The 18,851-nt window shown below is 37.7% G+C and overlaps 1 protein-coding gene across 1 annotated transcript in view; it reads right to left on the bottom strand.

Moving 5' to 3' along the window:
• LOC126422867 (phosphatase and actin regulator 2-like) overlaps positions 1-18,851 on the bottom strand; it is a 110,711-nt gene that overhangs the window by 6,270 nt on the left and 85,590 nt on the right. Inside the window, exons 5-9 of the mRNA XM_050087246.1 lie at positions 11,743-11,775; positions 6,497-6,630; positions 4,763-4,919; positions 4,167-4,222; positions 1,591-1,694 (exon numbers count right to left, since the gene is read on the bottom strand). Of these exons, the coding sequence (XP_049943203.1) occupies positions 1,591-1,694; positions 4,167-4,222; positions 4,763-4,919; positions 6,497-6,630; positions 11,743-11,775 (484 nt within the window). The remainder of the gene's footprint in view (positions 1-1,590; positions 1,695-4,166; positions 4,223-4,762; positions 4,920-6,496; positions 6,631-11,742; positions 11,776-18,851) is intronic.

The following is an 18,851-nucleotide window of genomic DNA, read 5'->3' as shown; positions in this document are numbered from 1 at the left end:
ATAAATTTGAAAATTTAATAAACCATGGAATAATGTATATAGAGAGGTAAAAATTGACACACATGCTTTGAATCACGAAGTTTTATTAGAACCAAAAAAAGCAAGTATTGCTAGACGCGTGAAAGATCTCTTGCGCGCGTTGTTTGGTGATGATCGTGTGCTCAGCCGCCACTTTCGTCATGCTTGGCCTCCCTGGTCCCCAGACCTCAGTCCATGTAATTATTGGCTTTGGGGTTACCTGAAGTTGCAAGTGTATCATGATCGACCGACATCTCTAGGTATGCTGAAAGACAACATCCGACGCCAATGCCTCACCATTAACTCCGGACATGCTTTACAGTGCTGTTCACAACATTATTCCTTGGCTACAGCTATTGTTGAGGAATGATGGTGGACATATTGAGCATTTCCTGTAAAGATCATCATCTTTGCTTTGTCTTACTTTGTTATGCTAATTATTGCTATTCTGATCAGATGAAGCACCAACTGTCAGACATTTTTTGAACGTTCGTATTTTTTTGGTTCTAATAAAACCCCATGTCATTCCAAGCATGTGTGTCTATTTGTACCTCTCTACCTACATTATTCCATGATTTACTCAGTTTTCAAATTTGTAATGACTTTTTCATCACCCGGTAGATTGCTACTACCTGGCATTCAAGCCTGAGCTGCGAGAGTTGGTGATCATGTATCTGTGCTTGAGATGTGCTTGCTTCTGAGAATGAACAGTGTGTCTTTTTCTTTTTCTGATGAAGGCTGTGACTGAAACCTTATGTGTAAGTGTCTTAATCATACCTGCCTGCAACTTGATGTTCATCTTTACGGTAAGTAGCAATCTATCTTTTCCTACATTGTTGACATTTCTACATGGAGTTTCGATTGTTTAAGAGATATTCTGCATCTTCGTACTACTTTCAAGTAATGAAAGTCAGGATTTGATATTAATGGTCAATGTTTTATGTTCTATGTCTTGCAGTCTGTCTTTCAAACAATCACTTGTTGGAAGGACAATTTTTTTTATAGAAAATAGATTTTTTTGAGAGTAATGAACATTCTAATTTTAGTACTTGAATTTTGGTATGTTTCATCATCATTATTAACAAACCATTCAGGCTATTAAATGATTGTGCCCTGTGCACACATCATGATTTTTTTTATTAATCAAATTACCTTGTGGAGTGGGGGCGGAGGCAGTTTGTGAGTCATACGCCAAATTAATGAAAACAGTAAACAAACTTCAAGCAACACGAAACTGAGTAAGAGTTATTATCATACATATCTGAGGAGGTCTGCAACTGATCAAAACTTAACTCTTAACTGAATATAGGAATACTGAGAGTTTTGTTGAATGTGTATCAATGGGCACTTGTTGTGATCACGAAATGGATTGTATACAGCTTGATGAACAATTTTAGTAGATCAGTTTATCAATATATAAATCCTGCCTAGCTCATTTGTAAATGAGCTGTACCATGTAAAAGTGATAATATATTGCAGATATAATTTACTACAAAAGGAATGTTTGAATGGTAGCATACACTATGAAACATAACATAAACAGTAAAAGATAACAATGGAAATTAGAATAACCTTTTTCTCCTTGAGCTCTTCAACTGTTGGCCTGAAACTAAGCTTTCGCAGAAGCATCCTCTTCTTTTCTTCTTTCATCTTCTTTTCCTCTGCTGCACTTTGTTCTGTACAAGAATATAAATACAATTTAGAGACAAATACTAAGCCTGTTACATCGCTCTTTTCTGTACAGTAACCAAGATAAATACTTTATGTTTTACTTTAAATGTTCAGTTTTTGCCATTGTGAAAACTCAGTAACCTCTTCAAATAGTAAAATCAGATTGATATTCAATTTTAATGAGAGATGAAGAATGATGTTAATTTAATTTCAAGAAAGATGCTTTTTGTTACTGCTTGACTGCTAGGAACAAAAGAGTGTGTTACAAGTTATACCTAGTTAACTTCTACATTCTGTGTCTGTAGTATAAAGACTGAGCTCTACATACATATTCCAGTACTCTTTTTCGAATGTCATCAGACATTTGATTCGGTATCATCCATGCCATCCCATCTTGTTCTATTATCTTCATCTCTGCATATTAACCAGACTCAAAATCCTAGCTAATCTGGTTTACGCATTCTAATCGTATCCTGCCCCTATAACTTCTTATGCTCTGTTGCATGTACTAATGCCAAATAAACATTTCTGGATGTGTTATCTCTTGCTCCACTAACTTATCCATTGTTCTGGCATGAGATTTGCCAAGAGTTCTTTCCTGACCAACTCTCTTCTGATATCATCATTTAATTTAACAGCATTTGAAAATATGCTTTTGACAAGTAAGCGTGATGCCTTTGGATTAACAACTCTCAGCTTTTCTCCCTGTTTTTGTTCTATGTTCCAATACAGTGGTTAAATGAATTACATTTAATATTATGTTAAGCACACTTATATTACACATAAACCATAAGGAGGTATTCCTTTGTCTCTTAGAAGAGTGTCACACATGGAACTGAAATCTCATGTTTCTGGTGATGCTGATTATTACAACATTGAAAAGTTTATTATATACATGAAAACATACATTTTCACAAGTGCTCTCACAAAAATATAAAAACACTAGCTGTTACCTGCGGCTGTGGTCACATATCATTAGTTGTGATGAGTGACACTGAGTAACTACACTATTGTACATGTAATAACATCAGCTGCCTTCAAATTTTTGCCTGTTTGGGTAAGCATAGTTTGTAATGAGGGCCAACCCTCCTCCTCCCTCTCCCTCCTCTCCCAATGCAGAACAATGAGCTAGCTATATTTTATACAATGTGTACATTATGCAACAAGTTTAACAGTTTTTCAGTGGAATTTATTTTCACTGATGTAAAACAGAAGTTACCCTCATTCACTACTTCACCACTTTTAAATATACATACTATCTAAAGTAGCCTATGTTCTTCCTCAGGGTTCCAGCTATACCCATACCAAATTTCACTGAAATCAGTTCAGTGGTTTTGTCACAAAAATGTAACAGCCAAGTTACTTTCCAATTTCTAGCATTAGTATGGATCTCACATGTTTAGGTTGGATACAAAGAGAGAAACATATTTTGGTTTGATTAAATTACAAAATCAGTAAACATCTTAGCATAAATTCACTGGATTGCAATAATGATCTCTGCAATGAAGCTTATGTACGTAAAAATACTGTTCAAAGTAAACTGTTTATTTGGCATCTGAGGGGTACAAAGGCTACATATATCAAATGTTACTCTAAACAGTAAGAGAAAACATACATATGCAATGGGCTATTTATTTTAAATAAGAGACTGATAGTATGTAAATAAACTAGGACTGATGATCTAATTCACAGTATTATAGAGGCATTTATTCCTATCAACACTTTTATTATTCAGTGAACTGTCACCCTCACTCCTAAATTATTTGGATTCTAAGAGCACTTTATATAAGCAGACTATGGATACTGAATTACAGTTTGCATTGGAGAGTTAAGATACTTACTCTTGCCCTAAAACATTAGCTTTTAGTTTCAGGGTCTGCATCAGGAATACAACAGTAGAAATAGACTTATTCATCAACAGACTAAAATGCTAGAAAAATAAGTGTTAGCTAACTTCAAGCACTTGGTTTTATTTTTCATGCTTTTCTTCCACCAACCTTTGCACATTATCCTGGAGACAAATTTCAACTCGACTTGCATTTTATGCTCTGTTTATTGATGTTTGGCTACCTTTTTACCTGTTCTTCACAATTCTCTAGGCTTTATCGATGCAAATTACTCAATCTTCACATAAATTTTTCTGTGTAATACTTTCTTCAATATTTCCTCATATATGAGCAATGTCCCCATAATTTCCAAAGATAAAAATAAAAAAGTATAGACTTTTTTAAACTAGTATCTCATGAGTTTTTGCTTCCTCACTGTATCATCACAACAGAGATATGAATAAAAAATAATGAATGTGAGTGATCTGCACTTATGGAGATGAACCACTGAACATCTGATCATTTGGAGCTGTGTGTTGCAGTATGACTAGCAACAAAATATCTAAAGAATAATTTCACATGGCTAAGAAAAACAGAATGCTCCAGAGATTTCTTTGAAAGTAGCATTCAGTCACTGTAGAAAATACTTACTTTTTAATATATTCCTTTCTTCCAATTCTTCTTGTGTTGGTCGCATGCTCAGCCGCCTGTCAAATGTTTAAATATACATACTTCATTAGATTTTTTTATCTTACTATTTGCCCTAAACAAACAAAAACAAACAAACTGAGGAGAGAGAGAGAGAGAGAGAGAGAGAGAGAGAGAGAGAGAGAGCAAATGACAAAATTAGTTTTGAAATTTTGTTTCTGCCTTGTACAGATTTTGTCTTTTTATCAAATTTTCTACAAAACTTCACTTGAATTCTTATCTGTTTCCAAACTCAAATGATCAATCTGTTCTGACACCTTGATATCAGTCATCAGTTTGTGTATGTTAAGGTGGTTACAATATCTTGTGTTAAGTGGATGCAATCTATTTCTATAGTTTTACAGTATTTCAGAATAAGAAACCCCTGATACATTTATATCGAGTCAAGATTTCATTTCTTTCTTCATTGGTGACACACTAAAAATTCACATTTTAAAACCTTTTATGACAGCTGTGTTTGAATAAAACTGAGTATACACTGATTACTTAAATGCATAAAGTAACATATTATACAGAAAATTATTTGAAGTATAACACACCTTATCAGCCGTGCACCAATTGCTTCCTTTGTCTCCATTCGTTCATTTTCACTTTCTTCGTGAATTATGTTGCGAGCAATCAGTTCTTGCCTGTTGGGCCGCAAAGCAAGTTTCAGAGCCAAACTATCTTTCCGTGCAATCTTAGCAGCAAGGCGACCTTTACAGGAGTAAAAATGTTTTTGTCTTATGTAAGAACAAATGTAAAATCACAGTATATGTTTGAGTTTCTTTATTGCTATATGATAAAGCAAGAAAAATTTTAGTGCAAGTAAAATTCCATAATCTGCATTTTTGATGCATGATCATTATCTGTGCAACTTTATAGTATGTATTCAACAATAATAATTTTGATTAAGAAGTAATAATTCTTTGCAGTAACTTTATTCATTGTCTTCCTCACTATGCATATAAGAGTTTTAAAGAAATCTTTACTCTAAGATGAGCTGCTGCAACTTTTATTGTGTCATATCCATTTTCTACTGCTAATTAATATTTTTCATGGCAAAATCCCTTATTAGTTCCATCTGCATTTTTTCAAAATCTGTTAAGTTGATCATTAAGGACAACAAAACTGAAGTTGCAAGCAATGATTAAAATTACTACTGGAAATTAAGATTGCTATATAAAGTGCTGAACTAGGAGCATGTCAACACCGAGTACTATTTATTAGATATCACACAGAACAGCATCACTTAACTAGCAGTGTTAAATGTGAGACAGTATTTTAAACAAATAAAAATAAATTACAGTATGGTCAACCAGCACTGACATTACTGCCTACCATTATGAATCCTGTATTAACAGACTCACTGTATTTATTTTTTCCCAGCTGCATTGGAAATATTTCTATATTGTGCAACAATGTTCTGGTTGGTTGCATTTTCCTTCAACAATCTTTAATCAACCCTTTCTCAAAATGCAGCTGAACAGAAGAAAATTGATATCAAGCAGTCCTTACAGATTCTACATACAAATGCTCTAATGTTCGTAAAATACGTCCTTTCCGAAAGCCTCACAACCATCACATAACACGAATGATAATGTAATTGTGGTATATATTGTGACTCACATGGAGGTGTCTAAAGAGAAAATCAGAGAATCAACTGAAGAGGGATTTCTGACAGCATAGGAGACACATCTAAATGGGCAATTGCTTCACTGCCACAAAACAACAAGTGTAAAAGATTTCCCTATCGAATAGCCTCAAGCTACAAGGCTTCTAAACCAACCCTCCTAAAACCAAAATACAGGATATTTCAATGATTGTGAAAATAGTGTGGATTTAATTATAAAAACAAAAACACACAGTGACTAATTAAAAAGAGCTCTGCTGTGTTCTGCACTGAATCACAGCTGCCTTGCGATTCTGAAATAATGTTTTTCAGTATAAAACTGTAACAAAACGCAATATGTTATTGTTGGATTACTAATGTGTAACAAAAATTCAGAAATTATTAAAAATTTATAGAAACTTAAAGAGGTGCACACAATATTATGACAATAAGCTTTTTTTTATTTTTTGATACATATTTTCACGTGATCGATAATAAATTACACTACAGAAACAATGAAATTAAGTTCTTTACCCAGCTATATTAATCCATGCTTTGTTAATTACACACATATGCTTTTTTATGTCCACTCAAATGTCAAGCAATATTAGAAAAAGTAATAACACAAATTTACTTTTATAACAATATCCTCTTTCATTTTAACATGAAGCATATCACATACTTTCCTCATCACTGTCAGCATCTTCTCGATAAAGGACTGGTCCATCACCATCCTCTCTTATCACATATGGCCTTGTGTTCTCCTTATTTTCCATTGTACATGGCAGAGGGATTCCGAATCTCACAGGACGAGCACTGAAACATAACGTCATATTTTTTTCTATGTTAACTGTTATTGTCTGACAATTTAATTTCAAATTTAAGTGTCAGCTATGGGTAATGTTGAAGCATGTGCAATATACAAGACTATGACAGTTTAAAAGAAATAATATTTATTTAGGATTAACACTTCTTCCTTCTTATTTTTCTGAAATTTCCTAACAACTCTTTTATTCTAGAATTGTGAGAATTAGTATGTAGACTGCAGAAAATTGCAGACAGAAGTTGTTGATCTTCTCCCAAGAATAAGGATTGAGAAAACCAAACCCTCCCAGTCAGCATAGTGTTGCTTGCCTGACACCATGAAAACAGTTTATCAGAATAACTTCCTACAAAAACTTGTGTTCCAATAAGTATAACCTCCTGGTGGTTGTTTCTAAATCAGGCTCTCACAGTAGACTTTCACTGTAATAATGATCAAAATGGGTATCAATAAAAATACTCTCTTATTTCATTTTCATCACATTTATCACGTCTTTATTGCAGGGTCTCAATTTACTGCGTCTTTGCTTATCAGATGTCTCTCACATGATTGTGGGCAGGTGCTCTTCCTGATGTTGTAACATTACTTAATTTAACAGAAAAAATACAATGTAATTCTGCAGCCAATAAGCTGTCTTTCAACTGCCTTTATGTTTTTTCTGAAGTGTGAATAGACAATTAGACTAAAATTGCGTGTGGTCAAAGTTACGAGGTATCAGACAAAATGTCATTAATCCAGCACTTTGACTCTATCTGGTTTTCAAACACAGTATGTCTCACAGGTTAATGTTCTATATGTCACACTAGACAAGAAGGGCATTTAGATTATAAATAATCAAAGAAACGTTTCTCCAAGTAGAACTTCTATGTAACAGGAAATATTAGTCAGCAGAACATACTATCATCCTGCAAGGCATTGACTACCATCCAACTGGCCCTGCTTCTTCCTCTGCCAAAGACTTCACTGGAAAGTAGTACTGGAGGGACAAGTGCTCAGTACAACATTCTCTCTCTTTCAAGTAGTCCATAAATTGACATCTCACAGCTGAGTGAAAACTATTCCAGTTCACTCAGAAAGGTAAAATCCTCAGTGGGAGCACTGACTGAAACAGTCTATTTCACTTGACTGTCAAACATCCCAACTACTCATCTACATCTACAGCTATATGATTACTCTGCTATTCACAATAAAGTACCTGGCAGAGGATTCAATGAACCACCTTCAAGCTGTCTCTCTACCGTTCCACTCTCAAATGGCGCACGGGAGAAACGAGCACTTAAATCTTTCTGTGCAAGCCCTGATTTCTCTTATTTTATCATCATGATCATTTCTCCCTTTGTAAGTGGGTGCCAACAGAATGTTTTCACAATCGGAGGAGAAAACTGGTGATTGAAATTTCATGAGAAGATCCCTTCGCAACAAAAAATGCCTTTGTTTTCATGATTTCCACTCCAATTCACGTATCATGTGTATGGCACTATCTCCCATATTCAATAATACAAAATGAGCTGCCCTTCTTTGAACTTTTTCAATGCCATCCATCAGCCCCACCTGATGCGGATCCCACACTGCACAGCAATATTTCAGTATAGGGTGGACAAGTGTATCTTTAGTAGACCTGTTGCACCTTCGAAGTGTTCTGCCAATGAATCACAGTCTTTGGTTTGTTCTACCCACAACATTATCTATGGGATCGTTACAATTTAAGTTATCTGTAATTGTAATTCCTAAGTATTTAGTTGAATTAACAGCCTTGAGATTTGTGCGACTTATCACATAATTGAAATTTAGTAGATTTCTTTTAGTACTCATGTGATTAACTTCACACTTTTCTTTATTCAGTGTCAATTGCCACTTTACAGATATCTTATCCATATCATTTTGAAATTCATTTTGGTCATTTGATGACTTTGCAAGGCGGTAAATGACAGCCTCATCTGCAAACAATCAAAGATGGCTACCGAGATTGTCTCCTATGTCATTAATATAGATCAGGAACAATAGGGGGCCTGTAACACTTCCTTGAGGAATGCTGGATATTACTTCTGTTTTACTTGATGACTTTCCATTTATTACTACGAACTGTGACCTTTCGGACAGGAAATCATGAATCCAAGCCACACAACTGAGGCGATATTCCATAGGCACGCAGTTTGGTTAGAAGACACTTGTAAGGAACTGTGTCGAAAGCCTTCTGGAAATCTAAAAATATGGAATCAGTTTGACATCCCCTGCCAATGGCACTCATTACTTCAAAGAGCTAGTTGTTTTTCACAAGAATGACATTTTCTGAATCCATGCTGACTATGTGTCAATAAATCATTTTCTTCAAGGTGCTTCATAATGTTTGAATACAGTGTATGTTCCAAAACCATACTGCAAATCGATGTTAGTGATACGGGTCGGTAATTCAGCGGATTACTCCTACTTCGCTTCTTGGGTATTGGTGTGACCTGAGCAATTTTCCAGTCTTTAGGTACGGATCTTTCTGTGAGCGAGTGGTTGTATATAATTGCTAAACATGGAGCTATTGTATCAGCATACTCTGAGAGGAACCTGACTGGTATACAATCTCGTCTGGAGGTCTTGGCTTTATTGATTTAAGCTGCTTTGTTACACCAAGGATATCTACTTCTATGTTTCTGATCTTGGCAATTGTACTTGATTGGAAATCGGGAAGATTTACTTCATCTTCTTTGGTGAAGGAGTTTCAGAAAACTGTGTTTAATAACTCTGTTTTAGTGGCACTGTCATCAGTGACTTCAGCGTTGTTATCACGCAGTGAAGGTATTGATTGCGTTTTGCCACTGGTGTGCATTATGTATGGCCAGAATCTCTTTGGGTTTTCTGCCAGATTTCGAGACAGAATTTCATTGTGGAAATTATTAAAAGCATCTTGCATTGAAGCAAGTGTTACATTTCCAACATATGGAAAACATTGACAATCTTGGGGATTTTGCATTCTTTTAAATTTGGCATTCTTTTTTCGCTGCTTCTGTAACAGTGACCTGACCCGTTTAGTGTACCATGGGGGATCAGTACCATCATGTATTAATTTATGTGGTATATATCTCTCAATTGCTGTCGACACTATCTTTTTGAAATCATTCCACAACTTTTCTATGCTTACATGACCAGATCGGAAGGAGTGAAGACTGTCTTTTAAAAATGCATTAAGAGCATTTTAATCAGCTTTCTCAAATAGATATACTTTGTATTCTTTTTGATGGTTGTAGGTGTTATGGTATTCAGCCTAGTAGCAACTGCCTTGTGGTTGCTAATCCCTGTATTCATCACAGCACTCACTATTTGTCCAGGATTATTTGTTGCTAAGAGATCAAGCATGCTTTCACAACCATTGATGCTTAAAGTGGGCTCATGAACTAATTGTTCAAAATAATTTTCTGAGAAAGCATTCGGTACAATTTCGGATGACATTTTATGCCTGCCGCCTGCTTTAAACATATAATTTTTCAGCACATTGAGGGTAGATTGAAGTCACCACCGACTATCATTGTATGAGTGGGGTACCTATTTGAAATGAGACTCAGGTTTTCTTTGAACTGTTCAGCAACTGTATCTTCTGAGTCAGGTGTCAGTAAAAAAATCAAATTAATAGTTTAGTCTGATTGTCAGGTATAGCCTCTACCCATACTATTTCGCAGGAACTATCTACTTTAGTTCCACTGCAAGGCAAACTACTTCTGACAGCAATAAACACTCCACTACCAACTTTATTTAATCCATCCTTTCTGAACACTGTTAGATTGTTTGAAAAAATTTCGGATGTACTTATATCTGGCTTTAGCCAGATTTCTGTACCTACAACTATTTGACTTCAGTGCTTTCTATCAGGGCTTGGAGCTCCCTTTCCCAACACAGTTATGACAATTTACAACTACAATACCGATCGTTTCTGTAACTACCTTACTGTATTTTACCTGCCCCCTCTTAGATGGATGCCCTTTCTGTGGTTCCCTGAGACCCTCTAACCTAAAAAAAAAAAACTGCGCAGTCCCTACCACACAGCCTATCTGTGTAGCTGCCTCCTGTGTGTAGTGGGCTCCTGACCTATTAAGCGGAACCTGGAAACCCACCTTGGCACAAGTCAAGGAATCTGCAGCCTACACGGTCACTGAATTGCCTGAGCCTCTGATTCGACCCTCCACTCGACTCTGCACCAAAGGATCACAGTCGGTTCTATTGATGATGCTGCAGATGGTGAGCTCTGCCTTAATCTAATCTCTAAAGCAAGACAGGCAGTCTTTAACATTTCCACTAGCCACCCGAAATCATAGAAAATCTCCTCCAATCCAAAGCGACACACATCATTGGTACCGACATCATACAGAGACTTGGGCAATATCATCGTCACTGTAAGAAAATAATGTTCTCAGAAATAATATTAAGCCAAGTTAGTTCACTCTAATACAAAAAAAAAAAAAAAAAAACAATATCAGGGATCGTTATTCACAGGCTCCCTGTTTTGAAATGTCTAAAACATCAAAAACTTTCCACTCTGTAGATGACATTTTGTTTCATGAGTCTGTGACGAAATTACAGGTAGCAGCAATTAAAATTATAACTGCTGTTTTATCCTGTCTTATTTAATCTCATTTCATATGGGATTTTGAGTGATATTTTTAGAATGTAGTCTTTTAAATAATTTTACATTCACACCTCTACCTCACCTAACATTTCTTCACTCTAGAAGGAAATCCTTATAGAGGAAGATTGTCACTCATTGTTTTTTTATGTATGGCTGTAATTACTCTTCCATTTACCTTTTCATATACATACACTATGTGTATTTATCTAAACTGTGCAAACATAAAAGAGGATAGAAATTAATTTAAAAAATAAATTCTCCAAGTTACTATAAAATATCATTTTAGCTAATAAAACTACAGATAAAAGATTTTAGTCCTTTTTCAATCAAAAACCAGCTCTCATGTTTATAATCCAACTTACTATTTTGATGGAATACAATGCATTTAACACATGATCTCTTGAATATTTATTTTATTTAGGCGGGTGCCGTTTTAGAAGTTTTTAATGCACATTTGTTTGGAATAAGTTTATAATTATGTTATCAAAGCAGTTACCTTATCCTTGTTCGTGGTCTAGAAGATGGCCTTCTATGCAAGCATAAGAAAAGTAAGAGATATATTACAATCCAATCACTAATTAAGTGCAAACATTAATACCTAAATATTTCTTTGAATGTCAACAAAAAACTCAGTATGCAACACTGTGCTGTAGAACCACTGAAACTAAAGTAAAAGTTGTTTTGGAACATCCAAGAAAACAGTGAACTATTAAAATTATAACTAATTTAATAAACACAGTTGTGCTCACATTTCAGTTGTTAATTTTTATTTTCAGATGACTGGTTTCGATCTTCTAAAGAGATCATTGTCAGATCTACATTTCTTGATGACAGTAGGAATCGCTGACCCTGGAGCAGGTCCATCCATGCTGGCATGGAGAACACCCCATGCCAGCATGGATGAGCCTTCTCCATGCCAGCAATTCCTACAGTCATCAATGAATGTATATCTGACAATGATCTCTTTAGAAGATCAAAATTGGTCACCTAAAAATAAAGGTTAACAACTAAAAGGTGACCATGATATTACAGTAAAAGTAATTTTTATACTCATATGAACTATCCCATATGGTTTTTTTAAGACTAAGATGATGATGGCTGAGACTCATTTGTGAAGGCAGAGCTATTTGTGAAAATTGCAGCCTTATGGTGGAAACATGTAAAATATGAGACCTTTGTTAAAAAATACTTCAGTCACAATTTACTGATACACTATGTGATCAAAAGTATCCAAAAACCTGGCTGAAAATGACTTACAAGTTCGTGGCATCCTCCATTGGTAATGCTGGAATTCAATATTGTGTTGTCCCACCCTTAGCCTTGATGACAGCTTCCACTCTCACAGGCATACATTCAATCAGGTGCTGGAAAGTTTCTTGGGGAATGGCAGCCCATTCTTCATTGAGTGCTGCACTGAAGAGAGGTATTGATATTGGTTGGTGAGGCCTGGCATGAAGTTGGTGTTCCAAAATGTCCCAAAGATGTTCTATAGCATTCAGTTCAGGACTACGGGCAGGCCAGTCCATTACCGGGATGTTATTGTTGTGTAACCACTCCGCCACAGGCCGTGCATTATGAAAAGGTCCTCGATCGTGTTGAAAGATGCAATCGCCATCCCCGAACTGCTCTTCAACAGTGGGAAGCAAGAAGGTGCTTAAAACATCAATGTATGCCTGTGCTGTGATAATGTCATGCAAAAGAACAAGGGGTGCAAGCCCCATCCATGAAAAACATGACCACACCATAACACCACTGCCTCTGAGTTTTATTGTTGGCACTACACATCCTGGTAGATGACGTTCACCAGGCATTCGCCATACCCACACTGCCATGGGATCGTCACATCGTGTACCGTAATTCGTCACTCCACAAAATGTTTTTCCACTGTTCAATCGTCCAATGTTTATGATCCTTACACCAAGTGAGACGTCATTTGGCTTTTACAACATGATGTGTGACTTATGAGCAGCCAATCGACCATGAATTTCAAGTTTTCTTACCTCCCGACTCACTTTCATAGTACTTCCAGTGAATCCTGATGCAGTTGGGAATTCCTTCATGGTGGTCTGGATAGATGTCTGCCTATTACACATTATGAGCATCTTCAACTGTCAGTGGTCTCTGTCAGTCAACAGACGAGGTCAGCTTGAACGCTTTTGTGCTGTACATGTCCCTTCACGTTTACACTTCACTATCACATTGGAACAGTGGACCTAGGGATGTTTAGGAGTCTGGAAATCTTGTGTACAGACATATGATACAAGCGACACCCAATCACCTGACCACGTTCGAAGTCTGTGAGTTCCGCAGGGCACCCCATTCCGCTCTCTCACAATGTCTAATGACTACTGAGGTAGCTGATATGGAGTACTGGCAGTAGGTGGCAGCACAATGCACCTAATATGAAAAACATATATTTTTGGTGGTGTGTGGATACGTTTGATCACATAGTGTACATTACTACCTATTTTGGGACCTAAATTCCTGTGGCAGCTGATCCTCTGTGCTGACGAAGGTAGCTTTCCACCAATACACAACTGGTCAGCAGTTGTTTGCTGTACATTCTTCAGTTTATTATTATTCAGGAAATAGCAGCTTTCAAGGAGCATAGTGCGACAACAGTGTGAAAGAATGAGCAGAAGAGAACTAGAGAAGTCAGATACTTGGCAGATGACTGGAAATTGCAGTACCGGCACATAATAAGACAGTCAGTTCGTGAACATGTCACTGATCATGTGCCTAAGAATGTATTAAAGTCCAATGTGATATAAACAGTAGTTATTTAATATACAGGAGGAAGAAGCAGCTTCTTTCATACAGCAGATTCACACTGATTTATACAACTTAAATTTAGCTTCATTATGTACAAACATTTCACAGCAATAAACTGACAGTTAATATGCTTCACTTTGTTAACATATACCTTAACCCGTTACACAGCCCTGTAGGATCTCTTTTTAATAGAATGTATGGAACATAATGAATGAATGACAAACATTAGAGGTTCATCTCTAGTATCAATGTAGCAGCACAAAACAATTATATATGTGCCCTTCCCTCCTCCTGGAGTACCATACAAACCCAGGCAAATCTGTGGTGTCCTACACCTTCAGTGCCCCTACACTTTCATTCAGGTAAGTCTTTTCACTACATTTAATTAGAGACCAGACAGAAAGAATATTAACATTTAATTATTATCAAAATCAATGTGATCACAGACAAGAGTTCTAGCTCAGATGTAAAATCAAATCATAATAAATTGATCTATTAAAGGGATCTCTTCAATAATCACCTGAAATATTTTATTGAAAGCACCTTAAATGTGAATAACGATACCTGAATGAGAATTGCAACACTATTTTACAGAATAGGAATCCACTAAGACCCTAAAGGTATCCAGAGAAAGTGGCCATGTGTGAGTGAATTGTTCTTGAGTGAATGTGTGACAGTTTTCTGCCTCTGAAGAAGGACTTTGTCCAAAAGCTGAAATATTTCTAGTATACATTTTCATTGTACCTGTCTGTGACTCAACCCCTCTATGTGGAGAGTATCAGTCTGTGTTTTCCATATTGTTATTACTTCTTTTTATATTAATAGAACATAGCTACTTTGAAACAACCACTGCTCTTCCTCTTACATTGCTCAGCAGCTGTTTTTAAGTACTATTTCATACCAAGTACCTATGGAGCCAAGGACATATACAAAAGCTGAAATGGGAGGATGGCGTGGGTGGGATGGGGTGGGTGGGGAAGTACTCACAGTAATATGTGACAGGGGGAAGGTAGAGAAAATGAAGCCCAGTTTCTTACAAAATAAAATTCAAAGCCACTGAAAAACTGTAGGCCTATTTTTTAATCAGCAAACATATTTACGATTTTGATGTTTCATGACAAATGGTTTTTGTTTACTGATTAGATCTTACATCAAGAGCTGTACAGTTACTAAAAAAAGTTAATATCCATTTAATACGAGAATTACAGTTACACAAATTTACTTCTCTGAGTACAAACATTATGATGAATTATAGAAAGAAATGTGAACATACAGTCCACCGTCTCATCTCGCTGTTACAGGGGTTCTACAAATCAGAAAAATTAAAACAAAATAGCTGGCACCTTGACACAAATAATGATTTGTTTATTGGCAGTGAATGGCCTCCTCAGATGTCTCCTTTCAGTGTGAACTACAGTAACAACCACTGCTGTAGAAAATTTTATATACACTCCTGGAAATTGAAATAAGAACACCGTGAATTCATTGTCCCAGGAAGGGGAAACTTTATTGACACATTCCTGGGGTCAGATACATCACATGATCACACTGACAGAACCACAGGCACATAGACACAGGCAACAGAGCATGCACAATGTCGGCACTAGTACAGTGTATATCCACCTTTCGCAGCAATGCAGGCTGCTATTCTCCCATGGAGACGATCGTAGAGATGCTGGATGTAGTCCTGTGGAACGGCTTGCCATGCCATTTCCACCTGGCGCCTCAGTTGGACCAGCGTTCGTGCTGGACGTGCAGACCGCGTGAGACGACGCTTCATCCAGTCCCAAACATGCTCAATGGGGGACAGATCCGGAGATCTTGCTGGCCAGGGTAGCTGACGTACACCTTCTAGAGCACGTTGGGTGGCACCGGATACATGCGGACGTGCATTGTCCTGTTGGAACAGCAAGTTCCCTTGCCGGTCTAGGAATGGTAGAACGATGGGTTTGATGACGGTTTGGATGTACCGTGCACTATTCAGTGTCTCCTCGACGATCACCAGTGGTGTACGGCCAGTGTAGGAGATCGCTCCCCACACCATGATGCCGGGTGTTGGCCCTGTGTGCCTCGGTCGTACGCAGTCCTGACTGTGGCGCTCACCTGCACGGCGCCAAACACGCATACGACCATCATTGGCACCAAGGCAGAAGCGACTCTCATCGCTGAAGACGACACGTCTCCATTTGTCCCTCCATTCACGCGTGTCGCGACACCACTGGAGGCGGGCTGCACGATGTTGGGGCGTGAGCGGAAGACGGCCTAACGGTGTGCGGGACCGTAGCCCAGCTTCATGGAGACGGTTGCGAATGGTCCTCGCCGATACCCCAGGAGCAACAGTGTCCCTAATTTGCTGGGAAGTGGCGGTGCGGTCCCCTACGGCACTGCGTAGGATCCTACGGTCTTGGCGTGCATCCGTGCATCGCCGCGGTCCGGTCCCAGGTCGAGGGGCACGTGCACCTTCCGCCGACCACTGGCGACAACATCGATGTACTGTGGAGACATCACGCCCCACGTGTTGAGCAATTCGGCGGTACATCCACCCGGCCTCCCGCATGCCCACTATACGCCCTCGCTCAAAGTCTGTCAACTGCGCATACGGTTCACGTCCACGCTGTCGCGGCATGCTACTAGTGTTAAAGGCTGCGATGGAGCTCCGTGTGCCACGGCAAACTGGCTGACACTGACGGCGGCGGTGCACAAATGCTGCGCAGCTAGCGCCATTCGACGGCCAACACCGCGGTTCCTGGTGTGTCCGCTGTGCCGTGCGTGTGATCATTGCTTGTACAGCCCTCTCGCAGTGTCCGGAGCAAGTATGGTGGGTCTGACACACCGGTGTCAATGTGTTCTTTTTTCCATTTCCAGGAGTGTATTTATATACCATATGCTTGAGTGTGTCATCATGTCTTATGCAGACACACCTCATTTCCTTTCAAAAGTGTTAAGTCTTGAGTTTCTGAAGCTGAGATAAAACCATTTTTTGGTAACTATTTGTCAGTGAGATTTGGGAACTTACAAGACATATTATGATATGTACCACTTCCCAGATTTTAAAAAAAAGCTACATTTTTCAAAAAATAACAATGTACTGTTTTAAAAAATATTTTTGTTGAAGCAATGACACTACTACCAATTGAAAACCACTCAAAAAAATTGTCAGTGTCCCTATTACAGAACTATGGTGGCTGCAGACATTGTTGCAGTGCAATAGACAGAAATTCCTGGATGGAACGAAGAGCTTGAAAGGTAGTGTAAATACTATTTTCTGTTACATGTTTCTATGCTCCTAACATCAGTCCATTATAGATGAGTGGTTGCCTTTCCCTTATTTTACTTGATATTGAATACAAATGAGCGTCGGATTTGGTTATGAGCTATGCACAATGTCATTTTTCATCGTCACATTTAAGGGTTTTTCTATGGAATGTCTTGGCACAAAGCAACTCTTATCACACTTGTGACAACACTGCCAAAATTTTGACGCTGGGTACAAACATTTTTCTATTGCCCTTAACATTTAATGGTTTCTTTATATCTCTATAGGAGAATATACATGTCACTCATTTATGGCAGTTTGTTGATTTTCAAAGACCTCTTTGATTCAGTTTCGTCACCTGATTAAAAACATTAAGAAACTGGCCAGTAATAGATAATGAATACTGAATCTTATTTTTAAGGGCATGTTAGCTGCAGCCATTATCTCATTTTTAATTCATTCAGTTAATTTATATTGAAACATATTGCAGTATATCACATAATTGTATGCTTTAAAATTTATTTAAAATACTTTGTGAATGTGCACTTGGTGTGGTAGCAGTATCTTTGCCTCAAGTGGCTGCCATCTAGAGAAACTATATTACTTTTCAAAGTCAGTAGAGCCCAAGGGCAGTGTGACAGGATCATATACATAAATGATATGGTGGACACCGTGGGCAGTAATCTGTAGTTGTTTCTGATAATGCTGTGGTGTATGGTAGGGTGTTGAAGTTGAGTGTCTGTAGGAGGGCACAAGATGACTTGCACAAAATTTCTAGTTAATGTGATAAATGACAACTAGCTGTAAGTGTAGAAGAGCCTGGGTTAATGCTGATAAGTAGGAAAAACAAACCCCTAATGTTAGATACACCATCTGTAATGCCCTGCTTGACACAGACACATCATTTAAATATCTGGATGCAACACTGTAAAGTGATACAAAATGGGACAACCATGTGAGGACTATGGTGGGGAAGAAGAATGGTTGACCTTGGTTTATTGGGAGAATTTTGGGAAATTGTGGTTCATCTGTAAAGGAGACCACATGTAGGACACTAGTGCTACTATTCTAGAGAAATGGGAGAGAGTTTGGAATCCACACTAGATCAGCTTAATAAAAAATATCAAAACAATTGAGAGGCCACCTGGTAGATTTGCTACTGGTAGGTTCAAATAACATGCAAGTATTATGGAGATTCTTCAGGAGCTTAAGTGAGAATACGTGGAGGGAAGGCTAATTTCTTTTCAAGGTGGACAATTGAGAAAATTTAGAGAACAGGCATTTGAAGCTGATTGTGGAACAATTTTACTGCCACCAAAATATGTTTCATGTAAGAACCACAATGATAAGATACAGGACATTAGGGCTCACACAGAGGCATATAGACAGTTGTTTTTCCCTTGCTCTGTATGTGAGTGGAACAGGACAGGAAATGACTAGTAAAGTTACAGGGTACACTCCGCAATGCACTGTACAATGGCTTGTGGAGTATGTATGTAGTATAGATGTAGAGGGATTCCTTGCTACTTATGGCAGTCAGTCGCTGATTCATTGTGGATTATAAATGTATTGCAATA

This window comes from Schistocerca serialis, chromosome 1 (genome assembly GCF_023864345.2).
Source record: "Schistocerca serialis cubense isolate TAMUIC-IGC-003099 chromosome 1, iqSchSeri2.2, whole genome shotgun sequence".
Classification (NCBI taxonomy): Eukaryota; Metazoa; Arthropoda; class Insecta; order Orthoptera; family Acrididae; genus Schistocerca; species Schistocerca serialis.
Note: the sequence above shows the minus strand (reverse complement) of the source record. Positions and strands in the feature narration are given on the sequence as shown.